The following is a 27,091-nucleotide window of genomic DNA, read 5'->3' as shown; positions in this document are numbered from 1 at the left end:
GTTGCTGTCTCTTGATTCCCCATACAGGTGATGCCTCCGATGTACCTGCCTTTCATCAAGTTGACAACGAGGGCAGAGGGAAAATAAGCCGTGTCTTAGACTGACCCAGAGAGGGAGTGTGCGTGGAATGCTGCTGTAGAACAAGTGACCTGTCTGGCAAGGAATGCTGCATCCTTCTGAGAGCCTCTTCTCAACGTCATCCATGGACCACGACTTCCTTGTGGGAAAAGAGTGCTTATGATTTTGCTATCAGCCACTCAAAATTTTTGCTGAGCCAAAATAAGACTTTTGCTGCAGAAATAAACAAGATATTACTTTATTTCACTTTTGATCATCCTGGCTGCAGTCTTCTTTGTTTAGTCTTGAGAATTCTAAGCCAGATTTGTTACTATTATCTTTGTATACACTTTTCAAAATGATTGACTTAAGCTTTCTGACAGAGGAGGAGCAAGAGGCCATCATGAAGGTTCTGCAGAGGGATGCTGACCTGAAGAGGGCTGAAGACGAGCGAGTCAGGTAAGGGACCAGATGATTCCTTATGCATGAGGGAAGGAAGGGGTGGTCTGTAAAAAGATGGGACACTTTTTTTTTTTTTTTTTAAACATAAATGGTAGTTCTGACTTGGAGCCTAAACTTATGGATTCCAATTTTAGGTCTACTTCCTGGACAGAACTTGTTCCTCCGTGGTGTCTCTTAATTTATCCCATAGGGGCTCCTGTCAGAAATAGGGTCTTGGTTAAAAACCTAACTAAACTCCTTTAATTTATTAAATACTGAGTTTAAAATGAAATATACACCCACATACGCATACATGTAAATCCATGGATATATACATCTACTTTTTTTTTTACTGAATCATGAATCAAATTAGAAATGTTTAACATTTCTAAAATTTTTAAAAGCAAATAAATTGAGAAGTAGCTCACATTTGAACATGCATATTTTCAGAAATATTTGAATTGGTTTCAAAAGCAAAATTCAAAATACTCTTGGAACCAAGCCACTTTTTCCTTTAATTTAGGACCAACAAGAAGAATGGCCACTCTGACACACTGTCTATGTCAGGGGATCTCAAATATTCCGCGGCACCACTCCTACCACTTTTGCTCACCTTCGTGGTAGGGAGAGCCCCAGACCAGGATGGGGAAGAACTGGGCTTGAGTCTAGGTCCTGCCATTCACTGCCTGTGTAATCTTGGGCTTTGAAAGCAATGAAAGACTTCCTGAATCTAGGTTAGTAGTAGTCTTTTTTTGATCCCCATCCCAGGAGCTATCCAAAAAGGAGACCCAGGGATCATGTTCTTACTTCTGGGACACAAAAATCATGAATAATGGATTTATTTGCATCATTTTCCATATTTTGACCCTAATTGAACATGGATGCTTCATAAAAGAACTTGCTAAAATTCACTTCCATCACTACGGAGTGTCTGATGATGACCACTACTAATAACTTGTATATAGACAGTGCTTAACAAGTTGCAGAGGGTTTATACACCATTATTTCTTCTGCTCTCACAACACTCCTATGTGATTATGGGGGAGAGAGGATATTATTAACCTCATTTCATATGTGATGAAATTGACTTTGAGATAGATCAGGTGAATTGCCCAAGATCACACACCCTGTAGGTGTACTGCTTTTATGAACGATAGGAACAAGGCTTGGGGTGGTAAAGAATCTGGTGTGAGTCAGACTCTGTCTACTACCATCTCTCTCTGGGGTACTTGCTAATTGGGCACCAAGCACCTCATGTTGACTTGGGCATGGGCCAGTCCGGGACCCTGGGGCTGGGGAGGAGTGGCAGGGTGCACGAGGGAGCGCAGATGTGCATGAGGCCCAGAGCCTGTGGACACCCAAAGAAGCCCAATGTGTGGCCTGCTCCACACGAGAGAAGTCTTACTCTGACTCCCTATTTGCTTTAAGACAGAGGGGAAGGGTCTGAGGCTATTCTGCTTCTGGGCTGGTGGAACCAGAATTGGGTCTCTGGCTTCTGGAAATGCTGCACATGGACTTTTGCTTGTCAGCCCCTTCACCATCTCCTCAACTGTCTGTCTTTGGCTCTTTCATCAGAGCCAGAGACTGACAGCTCTGGAAAGGAAATATTTTGGTCCATACCAGTCATTTTACAGATGAAAAAGGTAAGGCTCAGAGAGGAAAATCACTTGTCCTAGGTCACACAGCTAGGACATGCCAAAGTCAGGATAAGAAAAGCTCCTGGTCCAGTGCTTCTCACACCTCTGCATACTGCAAAAAAAAAAAAAAAAAAAAAAAAAAAATCATTAGAAAGGCAGACCTGCCACTAAAACAAAAGACTATTCTTTCAAATGCCAATTATTTAGGAACTTTGGAGTATAATCCTCCCACAGCCATGAGGGTGTCCCTAATGGATTTCCACTGAGCCCAAGCATTGCCTCAGATTCTTTTTTATTATGGTTTTACAACTGATTGAAGAGATTTGGCATTCCAGTTGAAATCTGTTTGCCATTCCTCATATATTTAGCACTTTGAGTTGTTCACACGCATCCTCATCCAAGACACTTTGACGGCGATTTGGTCTGTTACCTCCTATCCTGATTTCACGGATAAGAAAGTGAGTGTCATAAAGAGGAAATGTCCAGTTCCCAAATCACTCAACCTGTTAATGATAGACCATCAACTTGAACCCAAGTGATTATCCACCATGATATCTCTGGATAGAGTTAAGAAGGTAACAGTTCCAGATCTCTGTTTCCACGGCTGTCTTACATGCTACCTCTCTACCTGTAGGCACGAGTGTAGTGCCCGGTTATTTCCACTCTACTCAGCTTGCTTCCCAACTGCAATGTGGAGAGAGTTCACACACTAGCAGTGAAGCAGACATGAGGATGAATCCTTTTTCTCTCCATTTCTCTCTCTCTTTTTAAAAGAAATACCACCATACATGCACATATATAATTTTAGTTTTTTATGGTTCGAAAATGACACACTGCTAGATGTGGTATTTCCTGTGCTTTGGGTCACACTGCCAGCAGGAAATCGCTGCACATGTGCGTCTACACACCACTCCCACTACCTCCCCCCACCCCCAACCACATCTACAGTGATGGGTGTGTTTGCAGTAGATATCATCTCAACTGTGACCACATCTTATGATTCTCAGCTGCTTCCTTAAGGCCTAGATTCTTTTAAATGAAGGCAGTTGTCATTGAACAACTGCTTTCCAGAATGCCTGGTGGTATTTTCTGTCAAAGGAAAGTGGAAAGGAACTGACATTTGTGAAGTGACAATATTGTATATGGAGCTTCACATAGGTTTTCCCATTTCATTCTCCTGACAGTGTAGCTGAACCCACTCAACAGATGAGGAAACGGGGTTAAAGAGGTTAAGTGCCTTGTGAGATTGGGAGCCTTGTTTATCAATTTCCAAAGCCTGTGCACTTTCTACCTACAGTGCTGCCTTTCAGCAGATAGTGGGGCTCTGTAATATGTCCACAATATGAGGGATGCATGTCTCTCATTTTCCACTGTAAGGAACATTTGTAGTTTAATTTGTTTTTTTGTGTGTTGATTTTCAGATCTTCTATCAACAATTGAGTCCCTTGGTAGAAAAGTGAAGTTTGAAAGCCGTCTTAAAAACCAAAATCATGTTTGGCTTTCTGAGGCAGGATGAGGTAGTGGAAAGAGCGTTGGCTAAGAATCAGGCTAACTTCCAGTCCCCGCTCAGTGTGACCTGGAGCAAGTTTCTTAACTTCTCTGGATCTCAATTGTTTTATCTATAAAGTAAGACCATTTGTAACTATCTAAGGTCCCTTTCAGCCCTCACATTCAAAACAAACATCTAAGAGTACATTCAAATCACCCAGTCTAACCATTTTGCTCAGCATGTACTGCGGGATTAAAAAAAAAATAAGGCTGGGGAATCAACCTCTCTAGCCAGCCTGCTGTTGCTTCTTATCCATAGTTGACTAGATAACACCCCAGGTCCTGCCTGTGATGTGTGGCTTTGCTTAATGAACCCATCATCTTGAATAGCTGGAAGCTGGGATGTACATAGATAAGCACAGGGAGGAAAAGGGGGTTGGGGAAAGTGCTCAAACCAGTCTGGAGGGCATTGTTGCTTTCTTGGCTTTCTCCTACAAGTACTCAAGCTCTGCCTCCACCACAAGAGTTGACATTGACAGCTGTGGCTGAAGATTGAATTTTTCTATGCATAATTCCTGCCATATACCTGGCACATAATAGGGAATTAATGAAGTAATGAATGAACAAATAACCAGGCAGGATTTAGATTTGGCCTTTAACATATACAGGAGGCAAGAGGGCCATCTTTTGCAATTGACTAAATTCTTTGTACTCCGTGGTGAGATTGTGAGGATTAAATGAGGTGATGTGTGTTAGGTACCAAGCCTGTAGGTCAGTACAAAGCAGATGCTTTCTAAGTATTAGCTGGAGAACTGGCATCATTCTGCCTGGAGGACCAGCAGGACCATGTCCTCTCTGAACTGAGTGCTCTTCAGCTTTTGCTCCTTCCCACCCAGCCCATAGGTATTTATTGAGCATCTACTCTATACTCAGCTCTCTACTTAGCACAATGTGCATGTGTGGAGAGGACTCCCCTTTTCCCACTTCAACTAGATGGTACAACAATTTGAGAATCAAGTGCTAATTTGATTGGTAAGGTTACAGTTCAGAAAAAAATGAGAGATTAGTGTGGGTTGATAGAGAAGATTTTAAAGGGACCACATATATGGTGGGATATTTCTTTTAAAGATCTGTATCTTTACAAATTTGGACTGTTATATCACCTATATGTATTCATTTATTAAATATCCCAGATGACTAAGATAGGAAAAGGAAAATTGATTTATTAAAACTAGTAGTGATTATCATGTTAGGAAATTCATAAGTAGCACTTATTAAATTTGAAAGAATTTCCTCTTTTGCCACTTTGAAACAAATGAGCCAGACACCCAATTCTCAATTCCTCAATAACGGCTACCAGATTGTTCAGGGGCCATGTGTTCTAGTGATTCTGACTCATACAGTGTGTGCTCATTGTGCATTGAAAGCAGGGGCTTGCAGACAGGAGCAGGTCAAGGTTACACAAGGAACCCTGCAAAATGCCTTTCAATTGTACAGCAAAAATAAATGACCACATGAAGAGAAATGGGGAGTTGTTCTACCATGAGGGTTTGTGGTTTTTTTCCAACAGATGATGACTGATGACATATCTCATTATATGTTTTTTTTTCCTATTCTGCTGAGAGATGAGCATGTCCTGCTTCATCAGGAGAAAGGCACTGCCATTGTGATGGGGTATGATTCACTTAACCCCAGCAGGGACAGAATCTTATTTTTCATCTTTTGCATGACCCAGACTGGGGTGGCTGCTGAGCATTTATTTGTTCATTTGATTTATTCACTCAAGAAACAGTTGCTGGGTATCCATTCTGTGCTAGGCTCTTTGCTGGGTGCTGGCATTACAAAGCAATTAAGATGCAATCCTCCAAGGAGTTTGCAGAGTTCACATATTATTGGGCTGAATAGATGTGCAAATAGGTCATTAGAACCCAGTGTGGTAAGTACCCTAGCAGAGGTGTTGTGGAAGCATAGAAAAGAGCTAGCTGAGCTGTGCCCTCAGGAGTTAGGAAAGGCTTCACCCATGAGTGGTGCTTGAACTAGATCTTGAAGGAATAATGTGCTAATAGAGAAGGGAGGGAAAGACATCGCAAGAGGCTTCACATTCATTGGCCTCCTACCAAAATGCGGATGCTGCTGGGTACTTTCAGATAAACACCTCATTTAATCATCCCAGGGGTTCTGCAGAGGAAGTCTTAACCCCATCTTTACAAACAAGGACTGAAGCTGAGAGGGGTTCAGTAACTTGCCCAAGTCACACATCTAAGAAAGGTCAGAACCGAACTTTGGGAGACTCCAAATCCCATGGCCTTTCTGCCACACCTTCCAGCCTCTATCAGCTACAGAAGTGTAGAGACATGAAAGAGCAGTTTGGAGAACAGTAAGAATTTTAGTCACCAGGATAAGTGTTAGAACATAAATCTGAAAAGGTAACCTTAAACCAGGTGGTCAGGGCCTCATGTGATATTTCTTTATTCCTCAAGCACTGAATAAAAGTCTACTATTTTCCAGACACTAAAGACCCAAAGATTGTAGGCCTTGCCCTCAGGAGCTCAGGATCTAACCAGGAAGAGGTCCAATGACTTCTCTGTTGTGGAAATGAACTTGAACTCCAGCCCAGCAGAGAGCATTTGCTCTGCTGAAAGCCTTAGGCAATGGGAAACCATTAGAAACATTTAATATGAAATGATGATGCTGTCCCAATCAGGATTTGGTGATGGGCTGTTCTGACAGCATTGTGTGGCCAAGGGTTGCGATTGAGGTTTGGGGCAGGATCACTTCTTCCTGGATAATTGGGAAAGGGGAGGATGTTCCAGCAGAGAGTTGAACACTCTCTAAGCTTGCTTGGGGGGAGGAGACATCCTTGCTAGACCCAGGGTAACTACCCCTCCTGTTTCCTGCCCTTCCAGGTATGCCTCTGTGCAACCCTCACACACAGCACTGCTATCACCTTGGCCCATTCACATTTTCAGGCTAAAATACTTAGATTTGCTACTTGAGGAATCATGAATATTAGCTTTAATGACAATCATAAAGCCTTCTTGGGTTTATGTAGTATATTATCTTCCAAGAGTTCAAAGTCTCCTTAAGGCTTTTATTCCACTTTATTTTACGTATGTCTTTATTTGTTAGAAAAGATTTTGTTACTCTTATTTTATTGGGAAGGATGTAGAGATAAATGTGCAGAGGTTAAAAGACTTGTCAATTAGAACAATATTTTTCCAGCCAGTGCAAATTAGGGAGACTTTAGGAGGGCAGTATTTAATTTGTTCTTCAGGTTTTAGCTTTTCATTGAGTATGAATGATTGTGGAAACCTTAAAAGCAGTATCTGCACAAATGGAACTTGCCTCTGCTCCTCCTTCCCCCTCACCCACTGCCCTCAAATTTGGTCCTCCCCTGATTCAAGCCTGCCTTTTCTTAAGCACCAGGGACATAATATCCCCCTCAACTCCCCACTCCCCTCCACTGGATTCCAGGAAATTCCCTAATAAGCTCATTTCACCAAAATGGAAAGGACTGATGAGCTGACAACTAGCCCACTGTTTATTCATCCAGTGTTTATTAGGTGCTGGGCATATGCAGAAGGCTCTTTACAGGCATTAGCTAATTTAATCCTCAGAACAACCCCATGAGGTGGGTTAATATTATTAACCCTTTTTACAGATAAGGAAACCAAGGCTCAGGGAAGCAGTGATAGCTCATCCTTCCCTGGGGTATTTGCATTTGCATAGTGGACACAGAAGACTGCAGCCAAAAAAAAGTGAATCTTGAGAAATTTCAGACATCATCTAGCGATCATGGATTAACTCTTTGAATTTTGAAAAAATGTTAACCTTGACTTCCCTGACTTCTCATTTAAGGGAACATACATTTATTGGTCATCTGGGAGGTTTGTGGAATCTTTTAAAACACTGAGAGCTTTGTTTTGGTTGTATGTTTACAAATTTCTTTATGCACTGTCACAGAGAACTCATTTATTTACCATGGGTTCTCTGTGAGGTAAAGCTCTTTTCCTTTTACAGACATTTGGCTGAAAAAATTAAGGATGAACAGCAGCTGAAGAATATGAGTGGCCGATGGTTTTATGAAGCCAAGGCAAAAAGGCACAAAGACAAAATTCATGGTGCAGATATCGTCAGAGCATCCATGAGAAAGAAGAGGCCCCAGATAGCAGGTGAGATGATTTGATTAGTACACTTAGAGCCAGCATTTGTTTGGGAGGAGGTGTCCAGAGCCAGAAGGGAAGGGTGTCGGAATCATTACTGAAATGTGCTGAGGGAAATCATTAGGAGGTACACTGTGCATAATGTTTAGCCCTCTAGCTCAAAATCCTCTTGCCCTGGCAGGGCCAAGTGACTCAGTGTGGTGTAGAGGGACATAGAAAGCCCTTTAGGGGTCATGTTTAGATGTTGTATAGATAATTGGGGTTTACAGTGGACCTACCACCTCTTCTTTCTTTGGCTTTTAATTCTGAAGATTCAGAACTTTTTCTTCTGAGTAGGGTGAGGGGCTTAGACAGAGAACAGACTTCTCCATTAAATGACCTTGACAGTTAAATGATATACTTGATAATCAACCAAGTATATCATTTAAATGACTGGAGGGCTTGTTTAGAATTCTTTTAAATTCATGATAAATTTATTGTGTGCCTTTTCTCAACTCTGGACTAGTCAGTGTAAACTTTTACCCTGAGAACAGCCCATGTCTTCTAGTCTATTCTCAATAAGGAAAATAGTTATCTTTGAACATCTGATATATGCTTGACATGCATTCTCTATTATTATCACAACAATCTTGTAAGGTGAGTATTATTATCTCCATTCTATATATGGAGACTATAGAGCTCAGAGAAGTTAAGTAATTTGCCCAAGCCCATATAGAGTTGGCAAATGGCAGAGCTGGGATTTCAAAGTCTTTCTGACTCAGAGCCACACTCCCTTGCAGATAATGACTGACTGCTTAGTATGTATGTGCCATGCATTGCTTGCAGTCCTCTTGCTTTTCAAAACCACTCAGACCTTCAGAAGTCATGAAGTTTACAGGTTAGTACTGGTGACTCCATTTTGCAGTTGAAGAAATTAAGACTTATTTATAAAGAGACCTATGGGGGATACCACCCTGAAATTTATTTGTAAGTTGGGAGCCATGGTATTGCTTCATTTTCTTAACACTGATGAAAGTATTCCTGGAACTTACTAGCTTTGTGGCCTTAGGCAAGTTTCTTGAACTCTCTGATCCTCAATATCCATGTCTGTAAACAAAAAATAGTGCTTACCTCATAGGATAATGCATGCAAAGAACTCAGCCGAGTACCTGGCACTTTGTCATCACTCAGTTGATGTTAATTATTGAGGAGTTTCTGATAAAGAATCCTGGGTATTCAGAGGCAAAAGAGAATTTCCTGAAGGAGGAGCACAGAGGTTTTATGGGGGCACTGGCATCTGAGCTGGATATTGAGCAGTATGTAGGATTTGGATATGCAGACACTGGGGGAATGAGGAGGAGGCAGTGAAGAAGAATGTTCCAAACTGAAAGCATTTGTTCCCCTTTGTATCCCAGAGCCCAGCATAGAGAATATAGTAGATATTCAGTAATGCTTGATAATGATATGCTCCAGTCACAATGAGGAGTCCATGCACGGTGCAGCCCCTGACACATTTGATCCCGGCCCCAATTCAGATCAGACATTTGCCTAAGTGATCCCTAGAGTTACCTGCCCATTAAAAGATACACCCACTGGAGACTCTACTTGGGGGGCGCTAACATCATGGAATGTACTGACTTCTCTCACAGACATGATCCTGGTCCTCAGCACTCAGGCTTATTAGTGATTGCCTTGGCTCTCCGGGCAGGCCTGAGGTTCAATTTTGAGCCTTCTGTGATAAGAGCCAATAAGGGAGTTTAGGTCTGAGAGGTGAGAGATAACCTTCCCATCTTTATTGCTTTCTGTTTCAGCAGAGCACAGTAAGGACAGAGAAAATAGGACAAAGGAAAGCTGGGTGAATAATGTCAACAAAGATGCTTTGCTTACCCCAGAGCTCGCTGGTGTTATAGAAGAGCCAGAAGAAGATGCAGCACCAACAAGCCCAAGGTAAGACAGAACTTGTGAGTGGCAGTTTATTGCTTAACAGATACAGAGTTTCTATTTAGGGTCATGAAAAAGTCTTGGTAATGGATGGTAATGATGGTGATGGTACCACAACCTTGCGACTGTAATTAATACATTAAAAAATGGTTAAATGGGAAATTTTGCATGTGTATGTATAAACACACACACATACAAAACACATACCTTGTGGGGAGAACTGCTGCATGTGGGATTCATGGCTTGGTGTGATGAATGGGCAGAATGGCAGGCTATGAGTACAAATGCCAGACTGTCCTTGGGGACATGGGGAAGTGGGTGAGGCACAAGAGAATTCTGAGCCCTGATTGGGACAAAGCCTGAACAGTATCCTTTCTCAGCTTCCAGAATTTCTATTAAATCTAAATCTTAAATAAAATTAAAATGTTAAGTGGTGATTTCTTCTAGCACCAGCAAGAGCTATTTTTTATTTGTATTAAGGATTTCCCCTTGAAGTCAAATGAAAGTGTATTCTAAAACAAATAAAGGAGAGCAAGTCATTTCTGAGAAGAGACGAGTGATGATCAAATTGCAACAGCCTGGTGCAGTGGAAGAAACTCAAGCTTGGGAGACAGACACAAAGTCAAATCCTGAATCTGTCATTTATTAGCCATTTGACCATGGGCAATTCATTTAACCACTCTGAGTCTATTTTCTTAACTATAGACTAGGGATGATACTATCTACCTGGAAAGGCTATGGTGAGAAGTAGCGATGATATATGTAGAAAACCTGGCACATGAATGCTTCCTAAAGATGCAGATTGTCCTCAATATTTCAGTCTTAATTTTCTGGTGTTTTCCATACATGTTATCATCTGTCCAATCAAAATGCATATTTGTACATGCTTTCTAAGGAGTAGCCAATGGTAGGCTACATTCTAAGAAGTAGCCAATGGTAGGCTACATTGCCGCAAACCTTTTGAGGCATGATGATTTGCTTTTAGGTATTCAGGGATCTTCCTCTCAGTGTCCATTAGCTATACTTGTTTATCTTTGTTGGGAAGAGGAGCTGCATTTTTTTCTCTAGCTCCCCAGTGAAGACAATTTAATCTCTGACTGGGGTGAAGTCAATGAATTTGCTGTTAGTATAGCCACTGAGTCAGGGTCTGAGGCTGAGGCAAAGGAGAAATAGGGATGTTTCCACAGAGTTTGCAATTGAGGGGGGAGGGTACATGATATATGTATCAATAGGCATTTTAGAGCCAAATATGAGTAAAGTTATGTTACTTGGGTAATGGAATACTGACTTTATTCATGTACCCATTATTTACCCGTTTCCCTGTTGGAGCAGGGATCACTTTGTTTTCCATGGCTGGTAGGCTGCACTGGTTCTCCACTGGGATTATTTGTAATGTTCTGTTGTATCTGTAATGGCCATGTTGGCTAGAGGTTAGAACACCGAAATGGTAGCCACTAATTGGTACTGTGACCTTGAGCTAGTAGTGATTTTAACTTCTTGAGCCTTTTTCTCCTCAGCTGTAAAATGGGAATAATTATCAGTTGCTAGCAGCATTAGTGAGAATTTATCCAGCTAGTAATGTAGAATTCTCAACTCAGTCCACACACAGCACATAGTAGGTGCTCAGTAAATGGAAGCATGGGCTCTCCTGCCTATACACAGATATTTCAGGAGGCCCCAGGGAGGGTGTTCAGAACCCTACCCTTCTCCCTTGGTGGCTCCAAATTACCAGTTTCAATCCCCCTAATGGAGAGAAGGCCTTCTTCCATAAGGAAGTAGAAAACCTTAAATATTAGAAAACATAGGAGAGGGAACACAGTCACTTAGATTCACCACCAAGTAGTGGAGCGCAGCAACTAGGAGTCAGGTTTAACGAGGGTTGAGGAGCAGCAGAGCACTAACCAGCTAAGGGATGAGGGTGCAAGTGCCATCAAGGGAGAAAGGAGAGAAATTGGACGCATCAAAGATAAACTGGCCCCATTGCACAGTATTATCTGGGTCAGATTTCCTGTCCTCCCATTCCAAATGGCCTGAGGGACAACAGATGCCACTGCCCTCATAGCCCAACTCATTTTCCTCATGGCCCATGGTGGGCTTTCTCCCATTCTTCCTCACTTGGAGGCCAATAATAGTGTAGCTTTCATAATTGGCATCTCTGTTATTTAATGCATTCCTGTGTGATCTTTTGGGTCTCATCTACAAATCAGAGTAGAGTTGTCTCACCAGGATGTTGTGAGATTAAATGAAACGGTGTGTAGAAACCACTCAGAACTTTTCAGGAAGAAAGGAAATTGACAGTTTCCAGATGGAATTATAATTGTGTTATTATCACATGGATGAAGCATGGTTGAAAAGGCGAGAATGAAGATGTTAGACACATCCAGTGTGCTTTGCTCATTAAAGGCCCACACTCTAATACGTGGCAAGGAGGTAATCATCCAGAACCATAGAAGGGACTGGTTTCTACTTCCTCCTTTCTGTGTCAGAAACTACTGCTTTACTCCATATCAAGTTCCTGCAGTGTTTCTCAACTATACTTTAACCTTTGTGAACTGGGAGTGTTAAGTGTGTTTTGGGGCCTGTGCTTTTAGACTAAGTGAGCTTTAATAGAATGACTCAACACCTGTCAATATTTTCTTAACCAGGAGTTAGGGATTGGAGAGGGTGAGCCAGCCATGACAGGCTACTGCAGTTTCTGAAAGAGTTTTTCTGATAGGCTCTCTGAAAAAGTCCTTCTTTCTGCTGTGGGCACAGTTCTTTGGGGTCCTGCCCAAGAAGAATTAAAATGCTGTGGGTACCCAGCATGTACTCAAGCATTGGCAGCTAAAGTTGTTCTTTCTAAACTCACCTTTGTTTGCACAAGGAAGCAGAGAGAGGTTTGATGAGCAGAGGAGCCGAGAACAAGATTCTGTCTGGAGTGACAAAGGGAAAACTCGAAATTCTCACAGTTGTAGTTCTGGTTATTGATTTTCAGTTGGGCAGTGGTGGTTAAACCAGTGCTTCACAAACAGTTTGTCATGATGGACCAGTTTTGCTTCCCCTCCCCCCCCAAGCTAGCACAGATTGATACCCTTCGTAGAATATAATGAAAATATAGTAGAAAAATGAAATAGAGACAACAACGAAGGCATGCAAAATATAACCCCACTCATCGTGTGCTGGAATAGCTCAGCAAATTGTTGTAAATATTTCTAAATACATACTCTCAATTTCTCTACTGATCTCATGTGGACTGGTAACGAACAGTTCATGGACTGGCAGGAGTCCTTGAACCATGCTTTGATGGCATGCTTTGCCCCCAGTAAACAATTGGGGAACATTTACATGGTAATCCACAGGACTTGACGGAGCCAAGGTGAGGAGTACAAAATAAGGATATAAGACTCTCTTCCATTTAGTTCAAGACCCTGGCAATAAATGAGGTATAACATGTGCTGACTATAGAGGTAGGCCTGTCAGGGATGAGCATCCTTCCCTTGTTATTTGAGGTGACATGTTCTGGTAAAAGAGGTTTGGGTGCTCCAGCCAGTGCTGAGAGCCTAATAGCCTCTATCAACCAGAGCCTTAGATGGCTCCCTGTTGGTGTGTCCTTGAACTGAAGGAGACTGAAAGTAACTGACCTTTTCATTTCTCTCTCTTTATTCTCTTCCTTTACGATTGCCTCTGTGAGGACTGGTTCCTCTGGTAGCTTATATTGTCTTGACTCTGTAGCTAACAGGGCCGGTCTAGGCCTCTGAAGAAAAGATACAGTTTCTCAGGTACATTCCATGCTTCCCAATTCCTTCCTCCTCTGGTTCTTTTGCTCATATTTTGCCACATTCCCTTATATTCCCCAGTCACCTGGTGGCCACCTCTGTTCTCCTTTGAAGGTACCTAATATGCCTTCTACCCTAAAGAATACTTGGCTTTTTAATAACTTAAGCCCGTATGGATGGAATTTTTTGGCATCTTTCTTTTTCTTAATGGTTGCTGAAGCTCCTTACTGAAACATGAGTCTGAACCTGTTTGTGTTATCCCTAACACACAACACAAATAATCCTTTCCATGTGGTGTATGGCACAGATGAGAACATCGAATAAGGCAGACATGGGCTGGCTCCCATAGCGTGGGGACTTCCTGTTAGGCTGACTCAGAGTTCTTGATGGTTCTTAAAAGATTAGAGGATATACTGTCTGTGTGTCCTGATAGGGATCTGAGCCCTCTACTAAAGGAAGCAAGTTCTTAGGTAGAAATAAAGATTTTTATTAGGGGCATGGGCTTCTCAGGGCCCTGACATCACACTGAGAGGGTGGGAGCTACTCTGGCTATATGTAAACTAGCCCTAGTAATAGATTTCATCATTCAGAGGGCAGTGACTGTTTTTGTTTCAAGTAGCAAGGGATACTATTAGCAAGTCTGGGCCATAGGCAGATTAGTTAGAAAGGAAGTCCTGAGAAAGGCAGTGTCAGAGTGAGAAGTGGAGAAAAATAGGATGAAGAGAAGAGATATAAGTATGAATGGTGAGGATGGAACCTTTGCTTTCAGACTACTTACTGGAAATAAAGTATTTAAATGTCCCTGTTTACAATGGATTGAAAACAATCATGTAATGTCCTGCTAGTACCCGGTAGAATAAATCATTCTGTAGGGCCACTCATTCATTCAGTCAGTCAGTCAACAATTACTGAGTATTTATTGTATACAAGATGGTAGGTAGGAATTACAGGGTGAACAAGATGTGGTCTCTGTCCTTGAGGAATTCGTCATTTGGACAAGGCTGACATATATAATCATAAATTATGATATGGGGTGATAAGTATATTTAAAAGGCTGTGGGAGCACAGAGAGAGTGACACTGAGTGTGCCTAGGTTGGAGGGGAGGGATTGTCCAGGGAAGCTTCTGGAGAGAGTCACATTTTTTTAAATTCAGTTTTACTGAGATATATTCATGTACCATACAGTCATCCACAATGTACAATCATTTGTTCACAGTACCACCGTATAGTTGTGCTTCATCACCACGATCAATTTTTGAACATTTCATTACTCAAAAAAAAAAAAAAAAGTAATAATACGGTTAAAAATAAAAGTAAAAAATAACATTTAAAACATCCCGTCTCCCCCATCCATTTTCATTTAATTTTTGTCCTCATTTTTCTACTCATCTGTCCGTACCCTGGATAAAAGGAAGTGTGAGCCACAAATTTTCACAATCACAAAGTCCCACCCTATAAGCTATGTAGTTATACAGTCGTCTTCAAGAATGAAGGCTACTGGAATGCAGTTCAACAGTTTCAGGTATTTCCTTCTAGCTATTCCAATATACTAAAAACTACAAAGGGTTATCTATATAGCACATAAGAATACCCTCCAAGAATGACTTCTTGACTCCTTTTGGAATCTCTCAGCCACTGAACCTTTGCTTCATTTTGCTTCCTCCTTCTGGTCAAGAAGTGGAGTAGTCACATTTAAGGTTATTCTTGGTGGATGAGAAGGGTTATGTTGATTAGACTTGGGCAGAGTGGATGGCATGCTGGGGGTCTGGAAGTGGTCTAGAGTGGCAGATATGGTGGGCAATTTGTGAAAGAGGAGGCTGAAACAAGATTGTGAGGAGCCTAGAATGTCAGTCAAAAGGATGGACTTTTTCTTCTAGGTCACAGGGATCCACTAAATGACTTTGATCAGGTTTACTTTTTAGGACCATGGCTCTGGCAACTGTGTGGAGGCAGACAGTTCAGTTAGGATATTTTAGCAGAAGTTTAAGTGAAAGATGAGACCCAACCACAGGACTGGAGAAAAGAGGAAACATTTGAAAGAATTTAAGAGATGAAATCAATTAGAAGCAATTTGAGGTGTTCATAGGACACTCAGAGATACCTAATTAGTGATAGGGGTTATTTGATTTACTTAATGAGGGGTTCTTATTGTGGCCTGTGTGTCAGAAATACTCCAAGAACTTTTAAAAAATCCAGATCCCTAGGCCTGAAAATCACTGCATTGCTCTCTCAAGCTTGGGAGCTTGGATCTTCACCACTGTGTCCCAAGCACATAACAATATGTCTAGCACCCGGCAGGTACTCAGTAAACATCTATGGATGCCCTTACCCTGTCTTATTAGCCTTCATCACACTCATCACCACCATGATGTTAAATATTTATTTCCGTATGTGTTATTTGTCCCCCTCCCCCACCCCACCAATTCATAAGGACAAGGACTATGTTTTGTTCATTACTGTATTTTGTTTTGTTCACTGCTCTATTCTAAGGGTTCCCAGCGGAGTGAGTAGAATAAGAAGCGAGAAAAAAATAGAAACTACAAGGTAACGACAGAATTGGCAGCATCCAGATTTCATTGATCTGGGTTTCTGAGGATCCCTTATTTTCAGAAGCATCACCTTGAGCACCTTTTATAAGCTCCACTTATAAAAAGATAGAGGAGAACTTGAGGGGCACTCTCAAATTTGGTTAACTAAGAGAAAGGAGCATTAAAAATGGAGAAATAGAAGGCATGAGGGTAGGAGGGAACTTGGCCTGCTGCAGAGGTTTGTGATGTCGTTTACTGAAAAACATGCCTACATAATGTCTCCAAAATGAGTTCAGGAAGAATAGATTAAAGCCTTCACAGTGGTATTTCTTCCCATGACATTGGCAGGTTTTCCTCTGGGCACTTTGCTCTAAGTAGAGAGAAAACTATGAGTTTCCTTACAAGCAAAACTGCATCACATCCTACCTCAACTTGTACTTGGTAGAATTAAAGTCTTTGATGCTAGTCTTTGAGCTTCATTTCCTGTATTTCAGTGATACTCACTTCTTAGACCATTTTCTCTCTTATCCTCTGTTGACTGGGAACCAATCAGTTAAAACCAAATCTTTACTGTGAAATAGCTTTTTTCCCACTAATTCTCTCTTATTCCAAAAAGGCTTTTGTATGAATATTTACCCATCTTCCTCTCCCAAAAGGATTAGCTATTTGCCCTCATTCCAATACTAACATAAGTGTAAGGCACCTACCTTGTTCCCAAAGGCAGGATAAAAATGAGCCAATCTATGGGACAAAGCATTTGATATTTTTCCTTGGATTGATAGCTCATCCAGTGATGTGAAGATTTCATTTCTTGGAGGCCTGCTCTGCAGAGTCATTTATAGTTAGCTTAGAAGAATCCTTCTTAATCCTATATGATCTCAGATTTACCCAAATCAATTGTGAAAGAAGTAGTTCCACTGTGACATCAGAGTCACATTATGATTGGATAAGAATATTTGTGTTAGAGAAATCCATAGCCTGAAGTGTAATAGCACCAGAGGACTGTGTATGCTGAGAAGTAATATTTTACTTTAAAAAAAATACTAACTTAAAGGGCTTAACATAGCACATTTTCTAATTTCCTTCCTTCACTCCAAACCTGTGCCATTTCTTCATTTGTTTGTTCGTTCATTCAAGCTTCGTTGAGCTCCAGCACGTGCTGGGCTGGGTATGGGGGTGAGACACAGCATCTGCCTCCAAGGAACTCACATTCCAGTGGGATGAGTCACTTATGGAATTTAATTCTGGTTCTATAAACTGTTAATATTTAAGCTGAAAAGTGCCTCAGAAGAAAGCATAAGATGTCTGCTGTTATTTTTAACTCTTTCATGGAGAAGGACTGGTTATGGTTCAAAATTTTTTAAATTATGGCATGTGCTTGGTGTGCTTTATGGCTGGATAATGTAGAAGGAAGATGGAGTGTACAGTTGCCTAGTGGTGTGATTTGAAGGGTGTCCTAAAGCCTTACCTCTTGCCTATTCTTTTATAAACCTTCAAAGACTTGTATTAAAATGCAGACATTTTTAGGAGGGGGACCCTAATGCCATTATCATAATCTAATATTGTAATAATCTTCCTCTTAATAAAGTAAACTAATTTTGTCTAAATGCTGATTCTGATATTTCAGGTCCCTTTTGAAGGGTACCCAAAGGAAGACAGTTATACAGGGGTGAGGAGTTTGGCTTGCCTCACAGTTTAAAAATCCCTTCATGTGGAATTTATTGAGTATGTTCTATATGCAGGACACAGTCTACTACCCTCTGTGAAGGAATTTAAGACACAATATCTGGCTGTAAAGAGACCATATTTTCTTAGGAAAAATAATTCATGCATAGATGAAGATCTGACCACATGATAACAAATAATGCAGGCAGGGAGCAAACCTACTCCAAAGTACCAGTAAAATGTGCTATAAGAATCGACACAAAGGAGACCTACTCCTTGTGGGGCTGATACAGGAGCAGTTCACAAAGGAGGTGAGATTTGGACTGGGCTTGGGGATGATAGAGAGGATTCGGGCAGAGAGAGCAGGGAGAACACTTGCAGGGAGGGATTGAGGGATAGGTTGAGCAGAGACAGCAAAGAGTCAGGTGAACAGTGAGTAGACAGACCAGTTTGTTTGGCATAAAGGGTCAACAGAAAGGAAGAGAGGGGGCAGATATACTGGGACAGATGGTGGAGCATCTCTGATGCTTGCTGAGTTCAGACTTCATTCCACAGGTCTCAAGAAGCCAGGGAAAGGTAATGAGCCGAAGAGGGGCACGGTTGTGCCGGTCTGATGTATTATGTCCCCCAGAAAAAGCCATATTCTTTGATGCAATCTTGTGGGGCAGAAGTTTTAGTGCTGATTAGATTGGAATCCTTTGAGTGTTTCCATGGAGATGTGACCCACCCAACCGTAGGCGATAACTGATGAGATAATTTCCATGGAGGTGTGGCCCCACCCATTCAGCATGGGCTTTGATTACTGGAGCACTATATAAGCTCAGACAGAAAGAGCGAGCTTGCCACAGCCGAGAGGGACACTCTGAAGAACACCCAGAGCTGAGAGAGTTGCTGCAGATGAGAGTTTGAAGACAGCTGTTGAAAGCAGACTCTTACTCCAGACAAGCTAAGAGAGGACAAACGCCCCAAGAGCAACTAGGAGTGACATTTTGAAGAGGAGCTGTGGCCTAGAGAGGAACGTCTTGGGAGAAAGCCATTTTGAAACCAGAACTTGGAGCAGATGCCAGCCACGTGCCTTCCCAGCTAACAGAGGTTTTCCGGACGCCATTGGCCATCCTCCAGTGAAGGTACCTGATTGTTGGTGTGTTACCTTGGACACTTTATGGCCTTAAGACTGTAACTGTGTAACCAAATAAACCCCCTTTTATAAAAGCCAATCTATTTCTGGTGCTTTGCATTCCAGCAGCATTGGCAAACTAGAACAATGGTCAATGTTACCTGTTGGACCATTCCAAATTAGTGGTGAAATGCTGAATGGTTTCGGGGAATAGAACTTGGGAGTCAGGAAGCCAGATATGAGGCTAATGTGGTTGACAAATGAAGTGTCAGTACAAGAGGAAAAGAAGAAACAGATGTAAGAATCACTGGGAAGGAAGGATCACCATCACTTGACTACATTCTTGTCATAAGATGCTGCTTTAAAAATGTGAGAAACCAGAAGCCTAGCCATTAAAATGATTGTCTTTGGAGTCAGATACACCTGCATTCAAATCCCCAGCTCTTTCATTAACTAGCTGTGACACTGAGCAGGTTACTTAACCTCTCCAAGCCTCAGTTTCCTAATGAGTAAAATGGAGAGAATGATGCATACCTTGTAGGGATGTTGCAAGGATCAAATAAGAGTAATTGATGCAATGATTATTGATAAAAGACAGGCAAGTACAACGTATTTCTCGAGGGAAGCAAAGCCAAAACTTAGAGAGAGTAGCTGCATTTTCAGAGTCAGGGTTCGAGGCATAAAACTATTGTTTGTTTGTTTGTTTTTGCTTTTTTTAAAGACTATTGTTTTGATTTTTCCTAATTAAGAAAACTTGTGAATTACAGCTAACTGAGTATCCCACCTTCATCCAGTGAATACTGTGAGTTCCTGGTACTTTAGTGTCAGACCATGTGTTCAGACTGCCTTCTATCTTCCTCTCTTGTTTTCTGAATAGCAAGAACAAAGACATTTTGTTTAATGTCTAATAATGTGCCCCATTGTAGTTTGGCAAACAAGCGGGATCAAAACAAAACAAAACATGGTAACTTGTCAGCTGCTGCCTCCCTGGCACTAGCTTAGTTGACCTTCGTTTATTTAGTCATTCGCCAGGTGTGTACCAGGCTCTGTGCAAGGCGCTGCAGGGGATATAAAGATGGCCAAGGTGCTCTTCAGGGGCTCCCCATCTACTCTGAGAAATAAGATATGTATACACAGAATGAGGTTACATGGTAGACATGAAATACACAGCTCCAAAGAGACTGGTTTTATCTCTGGGAAGGAGGGACAACATGATGTGCAATATGGACAGTCGGGGCTGAGGGCCTGGAGCCGCAGGAGCTGGATTTCCAGGGAGCAGAAGGAGAAGAATGGAGAGGTTCTGCTTGTTCTTTGTGCCTGGCGAGTGGGAATGGGAAGGGAGGAGATGGCAGAAGGTGGGAGTTCCATGGAGACACTGCCAACCCTCAGAGACCCTCTCCTTATTGTGACTGTTCTATTTACTGAGAGAGATGATACAAAACACTCCGAGAAGCTGAGCACAGCATCTGTCATAAGGATCTTGTTCCTCATATCACTCATTGACTTCCTAAAATGATATTTGAGAGAAATTGTTTTCTGGTCCTGAGCTACTGGCTGTTTTTATCTTATGGACACCGTGAGTTCTATCAGTGACTAGTTTTCTTTTTTCACATTGGCTTCTAGAAACTTAATTCAAGTTTGTGGCCCCTCCTGTTGCATAGAGGTCTCCCTGTAATGTGTTTTTCTATTAGCCTTAATTCTGTCTCCATTGTAAGTTCTTACCCTCATCCTCTGCCCTTATCCCCATCCCGTTTTTTAACCTCCTCACCTCCGTGTGATCAGCCTATATTTTATATACAACTGCCATATTTCCATTCTGGAACAATGAGGAGGTAATGGAAGGAAGAATGGCTTCCTCAAGAGTTCGGGTTTTCCTGGGACTAAGTATAAAAATAGCAATTGAAGTACAGAGGTTTGGAAAGGAAATAAAGCTTCAGGAATATCTACCTCACGATTTCAGTGACAATAATCTTGGGCAAAGCTCTGTGGCTTTGGGGCAAGTTGTTACCCTCCTGGGTTCCCGGGTCCCTTTGCTGCACAGTGAAAAACCAGCCCCCTTGGAGGTATTTTCCAAGCTCTTGGCTCTGGGATGCTACCAAGAGAACTGGTGGTTTTTAACAAGGCACAGTGGTTTCAGCCAATGCCTGGGGTAAGGCCACTGGAGCTGGAAGTCAGACCAGGCTGTTTACCAGTCCCTCCAGGGCTGCTATGACCTCTTCTCTCTTCTTACTCAGCAGTCGAGGGAGTGGTTGTTCAGGATGGAGTCTGCTAAAGTCACTTTACCCCCATCAACTCGGTCTCTGGGGATTCCTTACTCTCACTCAGCGGCTGTCCTGTCCCTTGGATAGGGAATAATGATCTAGAGAATCCTCTTCACTCCTCCAAGCTGGCTCTAGGCTTCTAACTTCTGGATGGTGCTTGTCCTTTTCCCTCTTGTATTTGAATAAAAATTCACCTGGCCAGCCTGGGTAGTTGGGTTGAAAGGTCTCTGTGTCCCAGTGAGCTGCCCAGACCCACGGGCTTTCCCTGCACAGAATCTCTTAGAGCTGCTGTTTCTTCTGTTCCTTTCCCAAGTTACTTGTCTCACCTCTGTCTTTTCTTTAGTTTTTCCCTGCCTTAGTTAGAGTAAGCACTGCCATTATGCCCCTGCCCAATGGAATAAGGCCCTAAAACTTCTGAGGTCTTAATTTAGCATTGACATTCTCTCCTTGAGATCAGTTGCTCACGTTCTGCTCTGTATCTAATCTCAGCTGCTGACTTGGAGACTTGTGTTCATTTCTACAAATTTAAATTGTGAGCTTCTTGTGTGCCTGGTACCCTGATAAAAGCGTCAGAGCTTTCCTAGGGATGGTTTCATCTCATCTCCTGCCTGTCTTCATTTCTGTTCTGCCACTGTCTTTGCTTCACTGCTTCATCATCTCTAGGCCCATCTCCTCTCCTTTCCTGTCTGTTTGATGTCACAAACTTCCTCTGCTCTTCTGCCTTAATAACTTTCAGGTTCAAAGCATGATTTATCTTTGCTATAAGGGTGAGGTTTTATTCTCTGGATAATTGTTTCTTTTGCAGTTCCAGTGTGGCAAATCTTGCTTCCCCTGTGATTGGTATGTCCCAGGAAAACACAAGGAAGTCACTTGTGTCTCAAGCTAAGGTAAATTGAGCTCAGATGTCAAAAAACTCATTTTTGGTGGGAATGCCATTTTTCTCATTTTATTAAAGCACTATGATTTGTACTTTTTTTTTTTTTGGTACCAGATATAGATTATTTTTACTATTTACTATAAGAAGTCTCTATTGTGAACTATGGTACTGTAACTCATAATATTTTTGGAAATTTCCTGTGTAACTACTTGTTAAAGCATACTTTGAAAGATATTACCTTTTTGCCTATATGTTATATTTCACAATAAGGAAATAATTGAGACTGTGGAACTGTAACCATAACATTCTTTAAAATTTCTTCTCTAACTACTTGTTAGATTGCACTTGGAAAGTTACCACATATATAGAGAGATATATATGTTATATTCTACAAAAAAAAAAAAAAATTCATCTCTACTGTGGTAGAAAAAGTTGATAAATACTGTGTTTCTGCATTGTTGAAGACCCAGATTTCTTGCTCCAGAGAGTAAAATGACTGAAGCTACTTGGGGCTGCCACTTTTAAGCATATGGAATGTGGCATGTTAGTTCATATCAGTCCTTATTCCCACTCATAGCTTCCTGAATCTCTCTTAGAGGTCTGCTTGTGAGAGGGAATTGCCAATTTATGAAACTATAGATGGTAAGCATTGATATTCAGTCATACATTGATGAAAACTCTTCATTTGCTGATACCTTTCTGTCATTAGAATTGATGATCATTATAACAACTATAAGCACTTCAAATTATCTTGATAAGTATCTTCTAAGTTCTTACAGAAAAGGTCACTTCCAATTCTATTTAATAGCTTTAGTCTAGTACAGTGAGAGTCTGGTGTGGTAGAAAGCATACTGGTGGGAATCTGACCTGATTAGAGTCCATGTTTTTTCCTGACTTTGACTACTATTTATTATATCTGACTTCAAGTTCTATCTTCTATAAAATGTGGAGTTTGTATTTGAATGTCTGTTTCTGATATACCCTGTAGGACTCTGGAGTTGAGTGTATTTTGTGCAATTTTACTTCCTTGTATTGCATTTATAGTAATTCTGTGCTGACTAGATTAATCAGGACAACCATTTTCCAAACATATTAGATAATAGTTTACTGGATAAAACTATCAAATATTGGAGATAGTAAGCATTTGCTAACACTGAGTTACTGTTATGACATTTAAAGTGAGTTTAATAAACAATATTTTTCCCCAGCAAAGGAAGAATCCATTTAATAATTCCAAGTTGCCAGAAGATCACTTATCTCTACAAACCAAAAATGAACAGTCAAAAAATGGAAGGGCTGGTTTATTTCAGACTTCAAAAGAGGGTAAATATTATTTTTATGGACTAGATATTTTTATCTTTGTTATCTATGGCTTAAGGGAAATTCTCAGAGTTCCTTTCACTAAAAAAATTCCAAGAGAAAGTGAAAAGTCCTGATAGTTTTCTTATTCTACTATGCGTATTGGTTTCCTGTCTGAGGGAGAAGAAGCAGAAATTTTAGAAACTGGAATTCATGCATTCCAGTCTTAGAGTTGCCACTTGTTATGTGACCTCCATGCCTTGTGTTCCCCATCAGTGAAATGGGAAATTTTTGACCACGGACATTCTATCATTCATTTAACAGTATTTATTAAATGCCTATCATGTGCAGACATGGCTCTGTGTTTAAAATTGAAAGGATTTGCCCCAAGGAGAAAAGGTCAATTGACAATGTTTTGATCTCCTAATCTGTAATAATCAGCCCAGTCCTCCAGGAACATTTGACCAGGTTTGTGCCTTAATTGATTTGTCTGCCTCTTAAGGAATATTAGTCAATTTTACCACCCTTACAACCCATTAAGAGGAAATACTAGGTAATTAAGATTCCACAAGTATTAAAGATAGTCCAAGGGGTAGAAAATTAACAATCGAACAGTGGAGTTAGGGTTTTCAGTTAGCCTATTTTAATGTAACTATATTTTTCCCTCTCCGTTGGGCACTTTATATAATATAAAATATTTTTAGGAAAAATAATCACTGGAACATGTTACCTGTTTTTTTTATCTTTCTGACAAACCTTCAAGTTTTGAGATTTTCTTTGTAAAAAAATGAGTTCTCTTTACTACATATGAATATTTTAAGTGGCTTCTGTTTTTTTTTCTTAACTCTCCTTTAATAAATTTTCGTATTCTTTTTTTTTAACTTTGAGTATAAGCTACCACAAAATATGAAAAGCACGATAATCTTAAGTATACAGAGCAATGAAGTCCATGTGTAGATTTTTAAAAGCTCTTGATATTAAGGTTTCACTTATACTACACGTTATTGTCTTTAATATCTTAATATTTTACTAAATGTAAGTTAAGTTTATGATAGATATTTTACATTAGAAAGTTGCTCTCCATTTGATATATCACCCTAATGTGTTTTAATTTTCAGGTGAATTGTCAGAGTCAAAGGAAAAATCATCTATACTGGATATTTCAAGCCAAAATTTAGAGCAACCAAAGCAAACTTTTCAAGTCCCTGTGAATGAGTCCCAAATCAAGCCTCCGATCCCCAAAGCCAGGAAAATGATCTATAAATCAACCAATTTAAAGCAAAGTGATAACCAGTCTTTCCCCAGACAATGGACAGACTCACTGAGTGCAAGAGGGGCTCCAAGAGGGATCCTGAAGCGTAACTCCAGTTCCAGTAGTACAGACTCAGAAACTATTCGTCTCAATCAGAACTTTGAATCCAAAAGCAAAATTGTGTCACCTGGTCTAATCATCCATGAGAGAATTTCCGAGAAGGAGCATTCTTTAGAAGATGACTCATGCCCAAACTCCCTAGAGCCATTCAAACATGTGAGATTTTCTGCAGTGAAGGATGAACTTCCACAGAGTCCTGGGCTAATCCATGGCCAGGAAGTAGGAGAATTTAGTGTTTTAGAACCTGACAGGTTGAAGAATGTAACAAAAGATGCAGAGGATATTGATGAGTTTCGGAATGATCCTGCACCTTTTCCGTACGGAAAGTCTTTGCCCTTTCTTCATCAGTCAGCCTCAAGCCCAAGTGCATCAAAAAATGAAACACATCAACCAACGACTTCTGATTCTTTTCCAATTAGTGGGCCCCATTCTCACTCAGAAGTTTTAACCACAAGACCACAATCCATTGAGAATTCACTCACCATTAATGAACAGGAAGCTAAATTATCAGAATTGTGCAGAAGTCCTGCTGGTAAGAGAGTTGTTATCAGGTTGTAAAAACTGACCCACTGGGCTTGGAATGGCCCTACCCAACCAGACCTGAGGAAACCCATATTTGCCACCTAGATATTCAAGTTTGAATTCAGACAGATGCCACTGGGGAATGCTTATATTTCTTAATGTGTTTGGAGGTTTTCCTCAGTCACTAATAGTTAAAAGAACCAGGATAGCAGTTTCTGGTCCATTATGCTTTACCTTAAAACAAACAAACAAACAAACAAACAAACAAACAAAAAAACACAGTAACTGGATAAATTATTTTGCCAAACAGATTACATTGTTAAACCAAAGTGTGTATAAAGATTAAGAATTAAATACTAATACCTTCATATAGAATATATTATTACTCACCTAATGCAAATTTTTCAAATACCATTAACCAAAAATTGGTTTCCCTTTTAATCTCAGAAGAACCTTCACTTTCTTAGCCTCAAAGGAAGGAAAACTTAGAGTGTAAGTACTTACTCTGAAAAAGCCTCAGACTTTTGGTTGCCTAGACCACCCTCCACCACCACCACCCACTCCCCGGCCTTTTGTTCTTAGAGTTTAAAAGCTCTAAAGGAGCTTTCTCCTTCATCTGGTAGAAATTGAGAGCAAATAAGGAGAGTACTGCTTTTTCCTGTTAATTACCCTTCTCTTGAAGATCTTACAACTCTCAGTGGATGCCTCAAACTACTTTCCCATACCCCTACAATTATTTCTTAATTCTTAAGTTTTAACAACAGAAACTAGGGAAAAAATCATGCTGTGTATTCTCTCCCATCTTCAATAAGTCTGCATCCAACCTTATGATAATTTCTTATGGTAAGGAAAATTTATAAAAGCAACAATCAAATTTCTAACTCAATTGCTTCCTTTCTCCTCCTCCCCTTCTCAGTCTTAGGTTAAAGCTGAGTCACTTTTGCTTGAAATGATGAACAATTTCATACTTGTTCAGGTCTATCCATTTCTTAAAGAGCCAAGCACTTTCCCCTCCACCTCTGAACATTTTAAATTGTTTGAACACAACAGAACATTTAAAAAATAGAAAACAATAGCAGTTTAATCTTCAAGAAATAAAGGAAATCATACTAAAATTTGAGTAAATATTGGCAAGTAATTGGATGATGGTTACTGAAATGTAACCATCAAAGATAAAATATTTTTCTTTGATAATATTTCCCCTTATAATCAGTAGAAAAAAATTGGTAATCTTTTCTTGTTTTCAAAGCTGCAGTTGCTTTCCCTAAAACGATCTTTGTTGTTTTGTATTAACTTTGTATTTGTGCTTTCTGAATTTTAAATCACAATGGACTATTAAATTCTGGGAGGAAGGCATCATCAGCTAAACCCATTTTAAACAAAGTTTTGCCACTAATTTATATCCTACTTTTCCACCTGCTTGCCACAAAAATATGTACAATTAAATAATGGAACATAAGTAGAAGGTAAGGACACAAAAATGGTTAAGCTTTCAGTATGAAAATCATAAGCTTTGACTTCAGCTTCGAGCTTCAGAACAGCCGATTATCATACTTATTGTCAGGCTGGAAAAACCAAAACAAAAGAGTTCCTCAGAGGAAACGAAACATTACCTGGCATTAAATTTTTAGAATAATTGTATTCTTATTTTAAATACAAAACACTTCAATTGTAAAACATTTGAAAAGAAAAAATGCACACAAAATAAAAATCATCTGTGATGTCATCACCCAGGATCAACTATGGCTAATATTTTGTAGAGCCTTCCAATAAGTTTTAGGCATAGATATAATCTTTAAATTGCCAACACTTCTTTTTTCTCTAACACAAAATCACAAACATTTTTTCATTGTCATTAAATAGTCTTTTGTGAATAGACTAATATAGGATTCTTAAAGATTCCTCAAAGGGCCTCACAATTATTGGTATATATTTAATAGTACGATGTGTAGTTAAGAAAAGAAACCAATTTATACTGTGTGCCGAGTA

The 27,091-nt window shown here is 40.4% G+C and overlaps 1 protein-coding gene across 11 annotated transcripts in view; it reads left to right on the top strand.

Annotated features, from left to right (window-relative positions):
- Window positions 1–27,091, top strand: part of SYTL2 (synaptotagmin like 2) — a 119,466-nt gene that overhangs the window by 59,980 nt on the left and 32,395 nt on the right. For 9 of the 11 annotated variants that reach the window (XM_037840941.1, XM_037840939.1, XM_037840940.1 and 6 more), the window contains exons 2-7: window positions 28–516; window positions 7,644–7,795; window positions 9,577–9,712; window positions 21,838–21,919; window positions 23,118–23,232; window positions 24,327–25,112. In XM_037840941.1, the coding sequence (XP_037696869.1) occupies window positions 416–516; window positions 7,644–7,795; window positions 9,577–9,712; window positions 21,838–21,919; window positions 23,118–23,232; window positions 24,327–25,112 (1,372 nt within the window). In that variant the 5' untranslated portion in view covers window positions 28–415. The remainder of the gene's footprint in view (window positions 1–27; window positions 517–7,643; window positions 7,796–9,576; window positions 9,713–21,837; window positions 21,920–23,117; window positions 23,233–24,326; window positions 25,113–27,091) is intronic. The other 2 variants (XM_037840936.1, XM_037840938.1) reach the window with 2 other exon arrangements.

The sequence above is a fragment of the Choloepus didactylus genome, chromosome 6 (assembly GCF_015220235.1).
Source record: "Choloepus didactylus isolate mChoDid1 chromosome 6, mChoDid1.pri, whole genome shotgun sequence".
NCBI classification, from domain to species: Eukaryota; Metazoa; Chordata; class Mammalia; order Pilosa; family Megalonychidae; genus Choloepus; species Choloepus didactylus.
Note: the sequence above shows the minus strand (reverse complement) of the source record. Positions and strands in the feature narration are given on the sequence as shown.